Source organism: Trachypithecus francoisi, unplaced genomic scaffold (genome assembly GCF_009764315.1).
Source record: "Trachypithecus francoisi isolate TF-2019V2 unplaced genomic scaffold, Tfra_2.0 Lachesis_group0, whole genome shotgun sequence".
Lineage (NCBI taxonomy): Eukaryota > Metazoa > Chordata > Mammalia > Primates > Cercopithecidae > Trachypithecus > Trachypithecus francoisi.
Genome location: NW_022681453.1, coordinates 18,419,840 through 18,435,932, shown reverse-complemented (window position 1 = coordinate 18,435,932; position 16,093 = coordinate 18,419,840). Strand labels below are relative to the sequence as shown.

The 16,093-nt window shown below is 55.2% G+C and overlaps 1 protein-coding gene and 1 long non-coding RNA gene across 4 annotated transcripts; both read left to right on the top strand.

Annotated features, from left to right (window-relative positions):
• Positions 1-653: 653 nt before the first annotated feature.
• Positions 654-5,898, top strand: CISH (cytokine inducible SH2 containing protein). 3 transcript variants are annotated; one of them, XM_033208874.1, is made up of 4 exons: positions 654-993; positions 1,488-1,597; positions 3,813-4,033; positions 4,263-5,898. In XM_033208874.1, exons 3-4 carry the CDS (start codon positions 3,892-3,894, stop codon positions 4,796-4,798), a joined length of 678 nt encoding a protein of 225 aa, XP_033064765.1. In that variant the 5' UTR covers positions 654-993; positions 1,488-1,597; positions 3,813-3,891; the 3' UTR covers positions 4,799-5,898. The 3 variants fall into 3 exon arrangements, with proteins under 3 accessions (XP_033064765.1, XP_033064762.1, XP_033064768.1); XM_033208871.1 differs by lacking the exon at positions 1,488-1,597; XM_033208877.1 differs by lacking the exons at positions 654-993; positions 1,488-1,597 and adding an exon at positions 1,613-2,028.
• A 5,856-nt stretch (positions 5,899-11,754) lies between these two features.
• LOC117082183 lies at positions 11,755-14,820 on the top strand. The gene is made up of 3 exons (XR_004436510.1): positions 11,755-11,944; positions 12,032-12,095; positions 14,330-14,820. It is a non-coding gene; the product is annotated as an uncharacterized LOC117082183 (long non-coding RNA).
• The last annotated feature ends 1,273 nt before the right edge of the window (positions 14,821-16,093 follow it).

Sequence of the window (16,093 nt, the reverse complement as noted above, 5' to 3'; positions counted from 1 at the left end):
AATCTGTAGTCTCTTGTCCCCTGACTGGCCGGGCCGGCCAGAATTTGAAAAGTTGGGATGTGCTTTCTCCTTCAACTCTTTCAAAGGAAACGTTCTTGTCTGGATCTTTCTGGCTGTGGTGACCGCCGGCTTGACCCCAGTGGACCCAGTCATTTCTGGAACCGTCCTCTGCACCCCACCCTGCCCTAAGTCCCGCTCCAGACCTCACCCCATGCCACCCAATGCGACACCCGACACACAGAGTCCTAGGGTCCAGGAGCGGCCATCCCAACACCGGGCGCTTGCCCACACCGACAGACCTCCTTGGAGGAGTCGCTAGTAGGGAGGACAAGGCCGGGACTCCGCCCCCCGCCCTGCCAGGAGTTCCACGGCGAGATAAGAGGGCCCTTCCCCAACGACGCAGAATGCCAGAAGGCAATCTGGGCGCGGGTTGCTGAGCCCGGGGCCCTCCTTAACTTTCCCCACCCGGTCTTTCCCTACTGATCTCTCGGTCCTACCCCGCTGGGTAGCATCAGCCCCGGGTCCACGCGCTGCTATTGGCCTTCCCCGACCGCTCGGCTCCACCTTCAGCGTCGCGATTGGTCGGCTCGCAGGGCCCCGCCCCGTTTTCCTGGAAAGTTCTTGGAAATCTGTCAAAGTATTTCCTTTCACTGCCCAGGGCCCCAGACCCGGCGACGGCGCCCGCGCACCCCGCCCGGGCCCCACCGCTCAGCCTGCGGTTCTAGGAAGACGCCGCTTCCGGGAAGGGCTGGGACGCGGCAGACAAAGGATTAGGCAGCAGCTCGCCCCGCCCCGCTCGTCCGGCCCGCCCCACCTTGCCCTCGCAGGCGGTCCGCGCCACTGCCTCTCAGTCCCTGCCCTGCGCCCGCGCGCCCCGGGAGCCTACCCTGCACGCACTCCGCGCCCACTGGTTCCCTCCCGCCGCCGCCGTCCAGCCGAGTCCCTACTCCGGAGTCGCCGCTGCCGCGGGGACATGGTCCTCTGCGTTCAGGGGTAAGCGCGGCTCTCTGCCCCCGCCCGGCCACCAAGAGGGGCGCACAGGAGAACAGGGGCCATGTGCTAGCTGCTGGGCATTGGGAGGGCTTGACCGGCCAGAGGTGACTGAGCGCGGACAGACCTCGGGAGCGAGGCTCTGTGTGGGGCTGTGACACTCCTACTCCCCACCCCCACACACTCACCTCAATTCCCACTGTGGATTGGGAAACCCGGGGCTGGCCGGCTACAGGAGGAACTTACAGGGTGGGCTCAGCCTGGGTTCTCACTGGAGCAGATAGACGCCAACAGCAGGGCGTCCACCAAGATGTGGCCAACAATCCCAGATCTTCTTCTGGGCCCAGAGCACTCTACGCTAGCCTGCCGGCTGCCCTGCCTACTAGTAACCTTGGACCAGCCCCTGGCCCTCTCTGTCCTGGTGTCCCCTCTCCTGCTCCAGGCTAGCAAATAGGCTCTTCTTGGGAAGACAGCCCGAGATCTTTGCCTTTCCTCAGGCTGGCACCTGATGGTCAGCAACTCTTGGGAGCAACCCTTTCAACCAAAGGGTCTGATGCTGGCCATGGTGATCTGACAGGAGCTCAGGGAGCTCCAAGGAGAGAAGAAGGTATAAATGGGTGTTCCGCACTCATAGAGAACTGGGTGGCTGTGCTTATCACAACTGGCCTGGTGCCAAGTGAGGGAGGGTGGAAGGTGAGGCCAGGGAAGAGGACATGAAGGTGCTGGGAAGACTACTTCTCCCTTGCTGTCTCCAGCAAGTTCCTTCCTCCTGTCTGCATTCTGGGACTCCTGAATACCTGCCCCACGACTACCTTCCTCTCCAGGAGCCTCCCCCTGCATTCTGGGGTCCCATAGCCTCTTTCACTTTTTACCCTAGCTGAGCACCCCCTTATAGGCTCAGGGCCAGTGTTGGGTGTCGGGGAACAAAGTTTTTAACAGACTGCTGGGCTCCAAAGCAGGCACACACATGTACCTAGAACACACCAGCCACTGTCCCCACCATGATGATGACACAGCCATGGACACACCCCTGCCCGGGTACACAGTCACTCACCAGGAGCTTGTGGTGATCAACACAGCTATTCATACACCCAGCTACCACGTCAGCCCCAGAGGTGCCCACACCCACAGGTGGAATCTGTCTGAGGACCGGCTAAGCTATCTGGACATGGCCACCCACAGAGGTTCCAGCCTGACTGGCTAGCCACCAGCCATGCCTCTGGGAAGGTAGCTCTGGGCCGGAGCAGGCAGGTCATCTCAAAATTTGGCCTCCAGTTCCCCAAGAGGGATTTCCGAGCTCCCACAGCACAGCCAGGGTAGGTGTGGAACAGTTTTTGGCAGTCTGTGGTGTGCCAGAGTTGTGTGGCCCTTTCTCACTGTGAGTGGTCATAGGGCCATGATTTATTAGAACCTAGAGGGTCACCTATAACCTACACAGGAGTCAGGTCTGGCTGCTGCTACCGGCTCCTGCCTACCCCTCCCTGCCTCACAAGCAATACTGGCGCTGTTTGCCCATGCTGTCCTCTCTGCCTGGGGTCCCTTCCCCCAGCTCCTTCCTTTGTCCTGGAATACTCAGCTCAGGAGCAAGCAGACCCTGACTCCCCCACGACACCTGCAGTTTTATGACTTTGCATTATAATTACTTTGTGCCATCTTCCCCAGCCAGTCTGGGTGTCCTTGAGGGCAAGGCCATGGTTTCATTATCTCAGTGTCCTGAGGCCCAGCCAGGGACTGGACCCAGAACTGAGGCTTGGAGATGTATTTTGCAAGGAGTGAGGGAGGAGCAGCAGTCTTCTTGGGGAAGTAGAGCCAGTCCCTGCTGCTTTCCCAAGGAGGAAGCCCTAGTATCACCATGCTGGGTGGGCTTCCCCTAGGAGAAATCCCCCTACTCAGAATTTGGTCGGTTTGATTCCCTCAACCCCAGCCATCCAAGAATATGGTGTTACTGAACCTCTCAGTGTGTGAGTTCGTGGGACCCTTTATTTCGGGAAAGAGAAACTGAAGCCCAGTGAAGAGCAAGCTTTGTACAAGATCATAGAGCCTGATAGGGCTGGCTTGCCAGGGTGGGATCTGGAGTGTGGGCTAGGTCCCTGCTATTTGGTGGGAGCTCATACTGACAGAAGGTGAGACTTGCCAGTGCCTTTAGAGGCCACTGTCTACCCCAGACCCTCCACTGAAGCAGAGGCCAGGATAGGCTGACTTGTACGGGTAGGGGATTATTTTAGTCTCTATGTCCTGGCCAGTGTGGACCTAGGTCCCTCTGAGAGACACTCCTATCCATGCGGAGGTAGCGTGTGACCTCAGGCAGCCTACCATAATCCTGGGACTTCTCTGGAAGACCCCACACAGATCTATTGTAGGATAAATCTACCTCTCTATCGTAGATCTATCGCTCAACTAGGACTATTCATTAGTGGGCCACTTAGTCAGCCCACCTCAGCTAGGAGGGCACAAACATGAAGCTACTTTGCACTGAATCCTATCAGTGTGGCAAGAACATTAGAAATGCCTATAGGGAATGATCTGTGTTTTTGGTTGATGTAAAATAGAGAGCGATTAATTAGTTTAGTAAATGCGGGGCAGTGGAAAATAATCTTTCAAAAGAGGATCCCCACATGGAAACAAGGGGGCTTTTGTGATGACAAGTGGGGAATGAGATACTGGACTAACTGAGCCCATGGCTGGGTAGAGGGGAAGCTGAGGCTTATAGTGAGATGGGCCAGCCAGAGGTCATGCAACTAGTCTGGGGCATGGTGGGGGGGGGTCTCTGGAGATGGGAGAAGCATGGGTCCTCCACTCACTGCTCATCCACTGCTTTCTAGACCTCATCCTTTGCTGGCTGTGGAGCGGACTGGGCAGCGGCCCCTGTGGGCCCAGTCCCTGGAACTGCTCGAGACAGTCATGCAGCCCTTGCCTGCTGGGGCCTTCCTGGAGGAGGTGGCAGAGGGGACCCCAGCCCAGATAGAGAGTGAGCCAAAGGTGTTGGACCCCGAGGAGGATCTGCTGTGCATAGCCAAGACCTTCTCCTACCTTCGGGAATCTGGTGAGTCTGAGAGGGGAGGCAGGCCTTTTCCTGGGTGGTCTGGTGGAAGAAGCTGAGTTCTGCCATTGAGTCTGATTTGGGATGCATAGCCCTGCCCAGGAGAGTCTGATGGGAGAGGCACAGCCCTCTCCAGGGAAGTGTGAAGCGAGAGGCATTGCCTTGCTTTACCCTGGATTGGTACCCCCAGCTAATTTCCACTATGTCCCTTGTCCCCTCTGCACTTGCCTAGGCTGGTATTGGGGTTCCATTACGGCCAGCGAGGCCCGGCAACACCTGCAGAAGATGCCAGAGGGCACGTTCCTAGTACGTGACAGCACCCACCCCAGCTACCTGTTCACGCTGTCAGTGAAAACTGCTCGTGGCCCCACCAATGTGCGCATTGAGTATGCTGACTCCAGCTTCCGTCTGGACTCCAACTGCTTGTCCAGGCCACGCATCCTGGCCTTTCCAGATGTGGTCAGCCTTGTGCAGCACTATGTGGCCTCCTGCGCGGCTGACACCCGAAGCGACAGCCCTGATCCTGCTGCCACCCCGGCCCTGCCTATGCCTAAGGAAGATGCGCCTAGTGACCTAGCACTGCCTGCTCCTCCACCAGCTACTGCTGTACACCTAAAACTGGTACAGCCCTTTGTACGCAGAAGCAGTGCCCGCAGCCTGCAACACCTGTGCCGCCTTGTCATCAACCGTCTGGTGACCGACGTGGACTGCCTGCCACTGCCCCGGCGCATGGCCGACTACCTCCGACAGTACCCCTTCCAGCTCTGACTGGGCCGGGCGCCCTGCCCAGCCTCACCCAGTCGCACCCTGGAGGGGACATCAGCCCCAGCTGGACTTGGGCTCCCACTGTCCCTCCTCCAGGCATCCTGGTGCCTGCATACCTCTGGCAGCTGGCCCAGGAAGAGCCAGTAAGAACAAGGCATGGGAGAGGGGAGGCGTCACACAACCTGGAGGTAAATGCCCCCAGGGTCCTTGTGGCTTCATTACACTGAGCCATATGTCAGAGGATGGGGAGACAGGCAGGACCTTGTCTCACCTCTGGGCTGGGCCCAGACCTCCACTCACTTGCCTACCCTGGCCACCTGAACTGTATGGGCGCTCTCAGACCTGGTTTTTCAATCCCCAGGGTCAGGTAGGACCCCTACCGGCAGCCAGCCTCCATTTCTAGGAGGATGACAGGCAGAGGAACTGAGGTCAACCGTGACTAGTGACCCCTTGTTGAGGGGTAAGCCAGGCTAGGGGACTGCACAATTATATACTATTTATTTATTTATTCTCCTTGGGGTTGGTGTCGGGGTGAACCAACCCCACCTCTATGCCGGGAGCCCTGGTAGTCCAGAGACCCCAACTCTGCCCTGGCTTCTCTGGTTCTTCTTGCTGGAACCAAGGCAATCCTGGATGTCCTGGCACTGACCCACCTGTCTGTGAATGTGTTCACTCTCTTCTGCCCCCAGCCATACTTGGGGAGGATGGACAACTACAATAGATAAGAAAATGCAGCCAGAGCCTCAGTCCCCAGCAGAGCCTGTGTCTCACCCCCTCACAGGACAGAGCTGTGTCTGCATAGAGCTGGTCTCACTGTAGCACAGGCCCCGGGGAAATGCCTGTGCTGTCAGGAAGGGGGGGTGCTAGTTTGAGGGCCGCCGCTGCAGTTCTGCTGGGTCTGCTTCCTGCCCAGGAAGGTGCCTGCACATGAGAGAAGGAGAGAAATACACATCTGATAAGACTTCATGAAATAATAATTATAACAAAGAACAGTTTGGTGGTCTTTTCTTTTCCACTGATATTTCTGTAATGACATTATACCTTTATTACCTCTTTATTTTATTACCTCTATAATAAAATGATACCTTTCATGTATGGAGCCTTCAATGGGGCCACTTTTGAGTTGTGTACACAATGTGTCCCCTTTGATCTTGTTATCATTAGCCCCCATTTGATATCTGGGCTAGTGGAGAGGCCCAGAAACCCTATGTGGCTGAGCAGTCCCTGCTGGGGACTCACTGAGGAGTGGAGGAGACAGGGAGCAGCCTCTCCTGTCGTCTCCCCTGGGTCCCCTTGGGAAATGGGAGCTAGGAGACGAAGGCCAGTTAGACTGTCTGCAGGGTGATTGTCCTGGCCACTGCCAGGCAGGGGCTGGGGGGAGGTTGGCAGAGGGGCACCAGCCCTGAGAGATGTGTAAACAAGAAATGCCAACTCCAAATCGCAGGTGGAAAATATCCAGGGGGAGAGAGCTGTGGACCACTCCTGGGGTCAGTGTCTTGAGATGAGGAAGCCAGTAGTCAGAGAGATTAGGGCTGGTTCTCCTAGAAGAAGGTACAGTGAGTGCAAAGGCACCGAGGCATGACTGAGAGGCCCGTGCTCCTGACACAGAGACCTGAGGAGGGCTTGCTCTGCAGTGGGGCAGGGCAATTGAATCAGGGTAGGGGCCAGTGAGCTGGTGGAGTCTGGCCTGGGGCAGGGGTGTCCAGATTCTGGTCCAGACTGGTTGGAATTGGGGCATCCTTTCTTCTCTCTCAAGGTTCAGCACACCAGAAGTGTGTGGAAGAGCAATTACAATGAAAACACCCTCCTTTACCAGACAGTCTGACTTTGGAACACTATCTGTTGCGATCGCCCTGTGTCCTGAAGTTTTCTGCACCTTTGCTTGAGAGCCCCACAGGAAAGCTTCTCTAAAGCTTTCTAATCTTTATTCTGGAAACAATCCTAACCTTCCTGTTGTCTTAGCCCTCAAGCAATTAGAAGTTTTAGAGTAAAAGAGACACTTGTTGGCAAGTTGAGAGCAAGAAAGGGTGAGGAGTGACAGGCTGATGACAGGGAAGGGTGAGGACCAGGATAGACAGCAAGAACCATGGAGTTCACACAGGACCCTGGGGACATGGAGGCTGTCATGGCAAAGAATAGGCCTGACGTTAGGTGAGAGTGGGCAAGAGGTGGATGATGGAGGGAGGGCTGTCTTTCCTGGATGTGGCGCTCAGACCCAGGTGGCCGGCCACGTGCCTTCCCTGTTGCTGGCGGCGGCCTGGGCACTTGGCTGTCTGTAGGGCCAGATGGCACACTTCCTTCAGGTCACCATGACCCAGCCAGGGGTATTTGCAGTTCCTCATTCCTTCAGTCTGAATTTCAGCTGCTTCATTGCTTCCAGAATACCTGAGGTAACTGCTCTGTCTGCTTCACCCCAGATTTGTCACCTAGTGGACGGGTAGTGGACACAGAGGGGCCAGTGTCAAGCTCTTCCTCACCTGGTGCTTCAGCCTGGACAGAAAGCTGCTGTGGCGAGAGGAAGCACAGAAAACTGCTTTGTCCACAGAGAGAAAAGTCTCAAGGTGCCTGCCAGGTGCTGGGCATGGGCCGAGGGCTTGCACCTCATACAGCACTCACCACAACTGTGGGAGTCAAGTCCAAATATTACCCACACTCCACAGATGAGGAAACCGAGGCACACAGCGGGGAAGGGGCTGACCAAGGCCACTCAACAAGTGGGGCTCAGAGCAGAGCTAACCCTGGGGGGTCCTGACTGACCTTTTGTCCTCTGGATTACTACATGAGATGGGGAGAACAGGGATGGTGGCTTCCAGGCAAATTGCTCTTGGATGTTGTTTTCTTTTTTTGAGACGGAGTCTCGCTCTGTCACCCGGACTGGAGTGCAGTGGCCAGATCTCAGCTCACTGCAAGCTCTGCCTCCCGGGTTCCCGCCATTCTCCTGCCTCAGCCTCCCGAGTAGCTGGGACTACAGGCGCCCGCCACCTCGCCCGGCTAGTTTTTGTATTTTTAGTAGAGACGGGGTTTCACCGTGTTAGCCAGGATGGTCTCGATCTCCTGACCTCGTGATCCACCCGTCTCGGCCTCCCAAAGTGCTGGGATTACAGGCTTGAGCCACCGCGCCCGACCGGATGTTGTTTTCAATCTCCTGGTCTCCCTGCCTGCTGAGAGCTCTTGGCCACTGGCCTGGCCACCAAGGTCCTGTTCTCTTCACCCTGGCCTCAGCTCAAGCCAGGGCCCAGCTCCTATCTGGGGAGGGGCTGCCAGCTACTTCTGACTCCCACATGTTCCAGGTTCCATCTTCTTTTTTTTTTCTTTTTTTTTTTTTTTTTTTTTGAGACGGAGTCTCGCTCTGCCGCCCAGGCTGGAGTGCAAGTGGCCGGATCTCAGCTCACTGCAAGCTCCGCCTCCTGGGTTTACGCCATTCTCCTGCCTCAGCCTCCCGAGTAGCTGGGACTACAGGCGCCCGCCACGTCGCCCGGCTAGTTTTTTGTATTTTTAGTAGAGACGGGGTTTCACCGTGTTAGCCAGGATGGTCTCGATCTCCTGACCTCGTGATCCGCCCGTCTCGGCCTCCCAAAGTGCTGGGATTACAGGCTTGAGCCACCGCGCCCGGCCCCATCTTCTTTTCTTGTTTCCCTACCAGGGTAGTGAATGATGCCTGCCCAGACCCCAATCAGAGATTCAGCCTAACAGATACTGAAGATCCGCTGGCCAACATGATCACCACTGGGTGGTCCTGGCCTAGGAAAAGGGGCACACATGTTGACACTAGCCAGGAACAAAGGGATGAGCTTTCTGGTGAGTGCAAGGACCCTGCACAATATACAAACAGTAACGAAGGTCACACTTTACCATTAAGTCCTCCACCAGCACACATGCTCCAAAGGCACCAACTGGGCCAGACTCCATCTAGGTCCTGGGGACAGCAGGGAACAAGACAGACATGGTCCCCACCCTCATGGGGCTCATGGGTTAGTGGGAGAGACAGAGAGTGAACTAGTGAACAAATGGGTGCACAGGACAAGCTTTGAGAGTGTAAAGAAAGAAAAGCAGGGGTTGCGGGGAGAGTAACTCTGGGTACAGGGACACCCTACAGCTGGGAGGGCGTTGGGGATAGCTCTGCAACTTTGGGTGGCACTGAGCCTGGAGACCCAAGCAAAGAGCAGGAGCTGGCCATGCAGACAACTTGCAGAAAGGATGTCCCAGGTGAAAGGAACTACAAGTGCAGTGGCCCTAAGGCAGAAACCTAGAGCCCAGAATGGCTGCCCAGGAGGGGTGGGAAGGGCAAAGGAATCAGGTGGATTTTATTTGAGGATGGCGAAGCACCTCTTCAGAGCCTACCTAGCAGGGGAGTGCTGTGATCTGACCCTCATTTCTAAGGGAGGTATCTGTACTCATGAGGGCCTGGAGGCAGGAGGTCAGAAAGAAGGATCTGGAGGATAGAGTGTGGGAGCAGGGGCAGGAAGAGATGAGGGCAGCAATTCTGTGACTCTGGATGGGGTTCCTGCCCCACTAGCAGAGGCTGTCCTCATCTACAGCTGGAGAGGGAAGGCTCAGAGAGGGATGGTGAGAGGCAGAGCCAGAGTTCACATCCTGATTCCAGACCTTGTTTATGTAACCACTGCTCTATTCTGCCTCCAAGGGGCTGGCTTGCTAAAGCCTAGGCACCCACAGGTTCAGAAGGCATGCAGAAAGGTGGGGAGATTCAGGAGGGCTTTCTAGAGGAGTTGGTCTAGGGGCTGGGCCCTAGAGGATTCTGTCTTCAGGTGGGAAATGGGTGTGGAGATTGATTCTGTGTGGTGTCCCTCCCTGGATTCACAAGCCTCCCTCTGGAATGACCTTGGGACAGAGATGCTACTAAGCCATCCAGGTATTTCTTGTTGCCCCCAAGGAGTATTTGCTGGATACCAGCCCCCTTCAAGCCACGCCACTGGGGTATCATTGGTGCCAGTGTGTACATCTCACTAGGTCCCTGCACCTACACCTATGCTGGACTTTTAATCTACTGACTGAGCAAATCTCTCCTGGCCAAGTCTGAACACACATCTGAGTGGGACTGGGGGCCATGACTAGGCCCACCTCACTCTCAGATGGGGACCCTCCCATCCTGCACGGCTGCCCACAGTGAAGTGGAAGGTGAGGGGCCGGGGGCCTAAAGGCCTAGAGGCCCGACTACGAAGGCAGGAAGACTCAGGGTCTGTGCACAGGACATCCCAGACTTCTTGGGCTCTCATAAAGGCCCTCTTCCTCCAGGAGAAGTAGGCCCTGTGCAAGCCTGGGCAGCCTTTGACACCAACCTGCTAGACCAGTTTTAATATAAAGTAGGCTTGAGCTTTGCCAGAAATTCAACAGCCTCTCATGGTGGATGCGTCCTCCCTACCCCTCCCTGGCTCACGTGGAACACCCAAGGGGTCACTCCCAGAGTCACTCTGGGGCAGCAGGCTGGAGTTCCCACATCTGAGACTCAAGCTCGAGGAGGTCCCTGGAGGTTTAATTTTGGTCAGAATGCAGACCTCAGAGTGGTTGGAGAGTGGCTGGGCCTCGATGCTGGAGAATGGGGAGTGAATGGAAACTGATGCTCTGAGCAGGAGGAGACACAGCAGGCTCAGGGCAGGGGAGCTTTTGTGATGTGGTCAAAGCTTCTTGCTCAGTGGAAAGACAGTTGCTTCCATGACCCGGGCCTCATTAAAGCAGGCAGGGCCTCTGAGGGCTACAGGAACCTAGGACTGCCATGACTCCTCCAGGCAGCCCTCCAGGACTATCTTACCCACACAGACCCTACTAGTGAGATGCTTGTGCTGGCACCGATGATGCCCTGATGGCATGCTTGGTGGGAGGGTGGTATCCGGCAAATGCTCCTCAGGGCAGAGTCATGCTCCAGGGACTCTTCCCACACCCAGCACCCATGAGCCAGATGGAGCACTTCCTGTCACCGGAGCTGGGCTCCTCCACCTGAGGTGGGGGTTGCACTCATAGTCCAGACTGGGCCAAAGCTCTGTTCTTCAAAGTACCTCCCAACCCTCAGCCTCCTCCCAGGAAGCACTTCACTGCTCCCACCCCTACCAGCCTCATGTCAGCGACATCACGTGTGTGTGTGCGCGCGCGCGCGCACGTGCGCGTGTGTGCGCTGACCTTTCCACTTGGCCAACATTCCTTTGTTTTTCTCAGCTCCTTCAAGTGGATGGCTGTGGGAGGAGGAGCTGCTGGGAGAGTAGGTTCTCAGGAAACATTTCCCCCAAAGCCCCAGAGACACGGAGCCCAGGAGACATGAGAAAATGAGGCTTAACCAGAAGGAGAGGTGTTCCAAGGGCAGTTCGAGGGGTGTGGGTGAGAGACAAGGAGAGACCCCTGGCAGAGATCACTGTTAACCCTGGTGTGTGAGTGCCTGCGGGGGCATGCTCCCGGGCATCCTTGCCAGATCAGCACCATCAGCCTGGCACCTAGTGGGCAGGCTGAGCTTATAAGGGCAGCCAAAGCTGGGTGGCCCTAGGCAAGTTGCTGCATCTTGCCGGGACATATATGGCTCAGAGTAGGCCAGGGTCCTGGGTTTGCTATTGTGGGATCAGTTCACTCTCTCTCCTGCCCAGAGGCGCCTGGTTGGGAGCTGTGGACTTTGGGGGCAGGAGCACCCCCTCCCAGCACCTTGACAATTACCCCCTTTCTCTTCTGAGTCTCAGTGAGTAACTGGGGTGGATGCTAGCTTCCAGAGGAGCCCTGGGCCTTGCAGAGGGCAGAGAAGGCCTGGCGTGGGCACCCCCCACCCCCAGCCTGGGTGAGGTGTTTTCGCCAGAATTGCAGCAGCTGCGGCTGGAGGCCTCTTCCCAGGAAGAGCAGAGCGCCTCTTCCAAGAACTCAGAGGAGGCCGCAGGCGGGAGGGGAAGCGGGGGAGTTAATTTTAAACCACACTGCCTTCAACGCTTCTCAGGAACTGGTTGCTCAACGTGATCTGGCAGGTCCCAGGCGGCTGGGCAGGCCTGGTGCCAGCTCAGAGGTGGCGGGTGGAGGACACACCCCAGGGGGAGGCCCGGTGACCTTGAGGGAAGTTGGGCCCTGTCCTTGACCACTTATCAGGGCCTGTCCCCCATTCACCTGACCCAACTTGCTAGGGGGTGTGAGGTGGGGTGATTTACTCAGTTCTAACCAGGCAAGGTAAAACCATAACAGGATTAATAACACAATTGTCATAGCCTTCCGAGGGCCCCAAGACTGACGATGCCATCCCCCTTCCCTGCTCAGAACCTGCCTGTCCTGCACCCTGGCCTGTCCTCTGGAGGTTATCTGATGAGGGCCTATTCTAAGGGTAAGACCTGTGCTGATTCTGTATGGGACCCTGGTACCAGGCTAGTCGGGGGAGGAGAGGTGGGGGGGTGGAGGGTGACATGTGGCAAGCTGGTAGAGGTTCTGGACCTAGGGAGTGAGCCTCATTTTTGTGCAGGGAGAACTCATGGGCCCGCACCCCATGGTTGACTGGAGTCAAAGCACCCGCATTTCACCGACCTTCTGTCTCCCACCCTAGTGTGGCCAACCACTCCTGGCTGACAGCCTAGGTCCACCTCCCAGCATCTGGTCCATGGGATGTTCTCCCTGCAGAGACATGTCCCAGGGCACCCCCTTCCCCCACTACCCCCACTGGCTGCCCTCTGAGACCCCAGCAGTCTGGGCAGAGCAAGCCTTGAGTTCTAGGAAAGGATCCTAAGCAAATGCTGCCAAGAGCTGCAGTTCTTGGAACCAGCGCTGCAGGGTGAGGGGACACTTCCTGGAACCTGCTGGCCCTTCCAGGGAGTGAGGCTCAGAGAACAGCCAGTGACCTGGGGTAAGTGGGGGGAGAGGGTGCTGAGCCCTTAGCTTGGGTCTCTGCCTCCAGGAAGCCCTCCCTGACTGCGGGTGCCTCCTTAGACTCCTCCATGCCTGTGCTGGATCTGGCATGACCTCTGAAGTGCCCAATGTCCAGCCTGGCAGAGTGGACGATGAGAAACAGGTGTTAGCAGAAAAAAAAAGGGCATGTGTACCTGTGGAGGCAGCATGTGGGTGTGGGTCCACAGTGAAAGCAGGGGGTTAGATAGGAGTGTCCTCCCTAGGCCAGTGGGCAGCCGGGGGTGTGAAGCTCCAAGGGAGAGTAGGAGGGAAAGCAAGGTGGGGTCAGCAGTGCCAGGCCCTGCTTACTGAGCCCTCTTTGCTGGTGGGCAGGCAGCCTCTGGCTCTAGTCACTCCAGGCCAGCCTTGTCTCACCCACAGTTCCCTGTCCCACAGCAGGGAGCCTAGGCCCCAGCTTCAGCGTCAAGCCACCCAGGACATGCATCCAGCCTGTTGGAGAATGGCCTGGAGAATGCAGAGAGGCTGCAGTGGGTGGGCACCTACACCTGTCTGGGACTGGGTTGAAGTCTGGCCACATTTCAAGGGAATGGCCATGAGTGTTCCCATCACAGGATCCCAAGGGCAGCATTGTCAGAGCAGTGGACTGGAAGTCTGGCTGAGGGTGCTGAATGAGCACGTTAGGGTCGCATAGCTGGGAGGCACTAGGACAACCTTTTAACCACTCAGGACCCATTTACCTTCAGAATGGAGAACCTCCCCTGGCCAACACTGGACAGGGGTGTCAGCAAGAACTTGCCTCTCTCCTCCCACCCTCAGGTCACTCTTTGGCCCTCACTGAGCACAGCGCCAAGCTTGCTACCCACCCACCCCAATGTCACAGAGAAGGTAGGGACAATGCTGGGGTTAAGAAGGGCTAGGACCCAGTGGGTGGGTGGCAGCTGTGAGGTGGGGCTATGGCAGAGAGGTCCTCCCACCCCTGTAGGAGAGCAGTGGGGCAGCCCAAGGACACAGGTCATTGCTGTGCTTGTACATTGCAGTGGCCAGTTCTCAAAGGCTACCTGGGGCAACTGGCAGTGGGCGGGAATGCTGCATTCTCTGTCACTTAGAGGCCTTGGTGCCTGCACCCAGGTCAGGCTGGCTGTGGCTGGAAAGAACCTGCTGCGGATGAAATTCACCTGGGGACCACCTGACTTGAGTGAAAAGAGCTATGGGTTTGCAGGGGACTCCGGTGCCCTGCTGCACGTGGTTCTAGAACTAGGTATCCTGCGTCGTGACTTTAGCAAGTCATGAACCCACTCTGAGCTTCAGTTTCTCACTCTGTTTTTGGTGTTTTGTTTGGTTTGGTTTGGTTTTGAGACAGGGTCTCACCCTTTTGCCCAGGCTGGAGTCTAGTGGCACAATCTCGGCTCACTGCAGCCTCTACCTTCTGAGTCCAACCGATCCTCCTACCTCAGTCTCCAAGTAGCTGGGACTACAGGTGTGTGCCACCACACACCACTAATTTTTTGTACAGATCTAGTTTCACCATGTTGCCCAGGCTGGTCTGAACTCCTGGGTTCAAGCAATTCTCCTGCCTCAGCCTCCCAAAGCACTAGGATTACAGATGTGAGCTACTGCACCGGGCCTCCACCTCTGTTTTGGGGACAATGTTATCACTTGCCTTATGGAATCTTTGTAAGAAGGAAATGTGTAGACTTGGTGATTTTTGTTTCTCCTCAGAGTCTTCCCCTGGATCCCACCTCACCCCTCCAGCTCCCGCTTCACCATGAGCCCATGGAGACATGAGCCCCAGGACAGCTCTTTCTCTGGTCTCTCTTGCAGCGAGAAGTACCTGTGGGCACACTGGAGCACAGGCCTTGATGTTTGCAGTGCTCCGGGCAAAAGGACAAATGGAGGCCCACACACCAGAATCTAAATATTAAACAGCCATAAATCAAGCTGCTAATAAAATGTGTTCTATCCTCCTACTGAACAAATAAGCTTTCATAGCAGTAAAAACATCTGTAAATCTATGGTTTTTATGTCTGAAAGTCAGCAGATATCCAAAATGATGGAACTTAATAATTATCACTCATGTGCAGGTGTTCAGTGACCTGAGGTTTAAGTGAGAGAATGAAGACTTGCCTGATGCCTAAGACATTCTGTATTTATTCTGTAACATTGATTCTCCTCGTCTTTATTCTAGTAAAACGATTGATTATGTTGTTACAGTCAAGACTTCTACACTATTACTGTTCTTTTCGTGGTAATGATTCAAAAGATTAGAATAAGGCTGGACATGGTGGCTCACACATGTAATCCCAGCGCTTTGAGAAACCAAAGTGACAGGATTGCTTGAGGCCAGCAGTTCAAGTTTATAGTGAGCTATGACTATACTACTGCACTCCAGACCAGGCAACAGCACAAGACCCTGTCTCCAAAAAAAAAAAAGTAATTTTTAGAAAGACTAAAATAAAATATTGGCCAGATGTAGTGGCTCACACCTGTAATCCCAGCACTTTGGGATTCCAAGGCGGGTGGATCACCTGAGGTCAGGAGTTCAAGACCAGCCTGGCCAACATGGTAAAACCTCATCTCTACTAAAAATACAAAAATTAGCCAGGCATGGTGGTGCACACCTGTAATCCCAGCTACTTGGGAGGCTGAGGCAGGAGAATTTCTTGAACCCGGGAGGCAGAGGCTGCAGTAAGCCGAGATCGCACCACTGCACTCCAGCCTGGGTGACAAGAGTGAAACTCCATCTCAAATAAATAAATAAATAAAATAATGAAATAAAATATTACATTCAAATAACATAAAAATATGTTAAATGAGATATATCAAAATTTCAAAATATGTTATAGTCCAAAAAGTTATTTTTATTTTAAAATGAATTTAATTATTATTATTATTTTTTGAGACAGGGTCTCAATCTTTTGCCCAGGCTGGAGTGCAGTGGTGTAATCTTGGCTCACTGCAGCCTTGACCTCCTAGGCTCAAGTGATCCACCCACCTTAGCCTCCCAAGTAGCTGGTACTACAGGTGTGTGCCACCACACCCTGCTAATTTTTTGTATTTTTTGTACAGATGGAGTTTTGCTATGTTTCCCAGGCTACTTTCAAACTCCTAGGCTCAAGGGATTCTCCTGCCTCGGCCTCCCAAAGCGCTGGGACTTCAGACATAAGCCATTACGCCTGGCCTTAATTGTAATTATTTTTTGAGGGGGTGGTCTTGCTCTGTCACCCAGGCTGGAGCACAGTAGTTTGATCATAGCTCACTGACACCTCAAACTCCCGGGCTCAAGGGGTCCTCCCACCTCGGCCTCCATGAGTAGCTGAGACTACAGGCACCTGCCACCACACCTGGCTAATTTTTTTTTTTTTTTTTTTTTTTTTTTTTTTTTGAGACGGAGTCTCGCGCTGTCACCCAGGCTGGAGTGCTGTGGCCGGATCTCAGCTCACTGCAAGCTCCGCCTCCCGGGTTCACGCCATTCTCCTGCCTCAG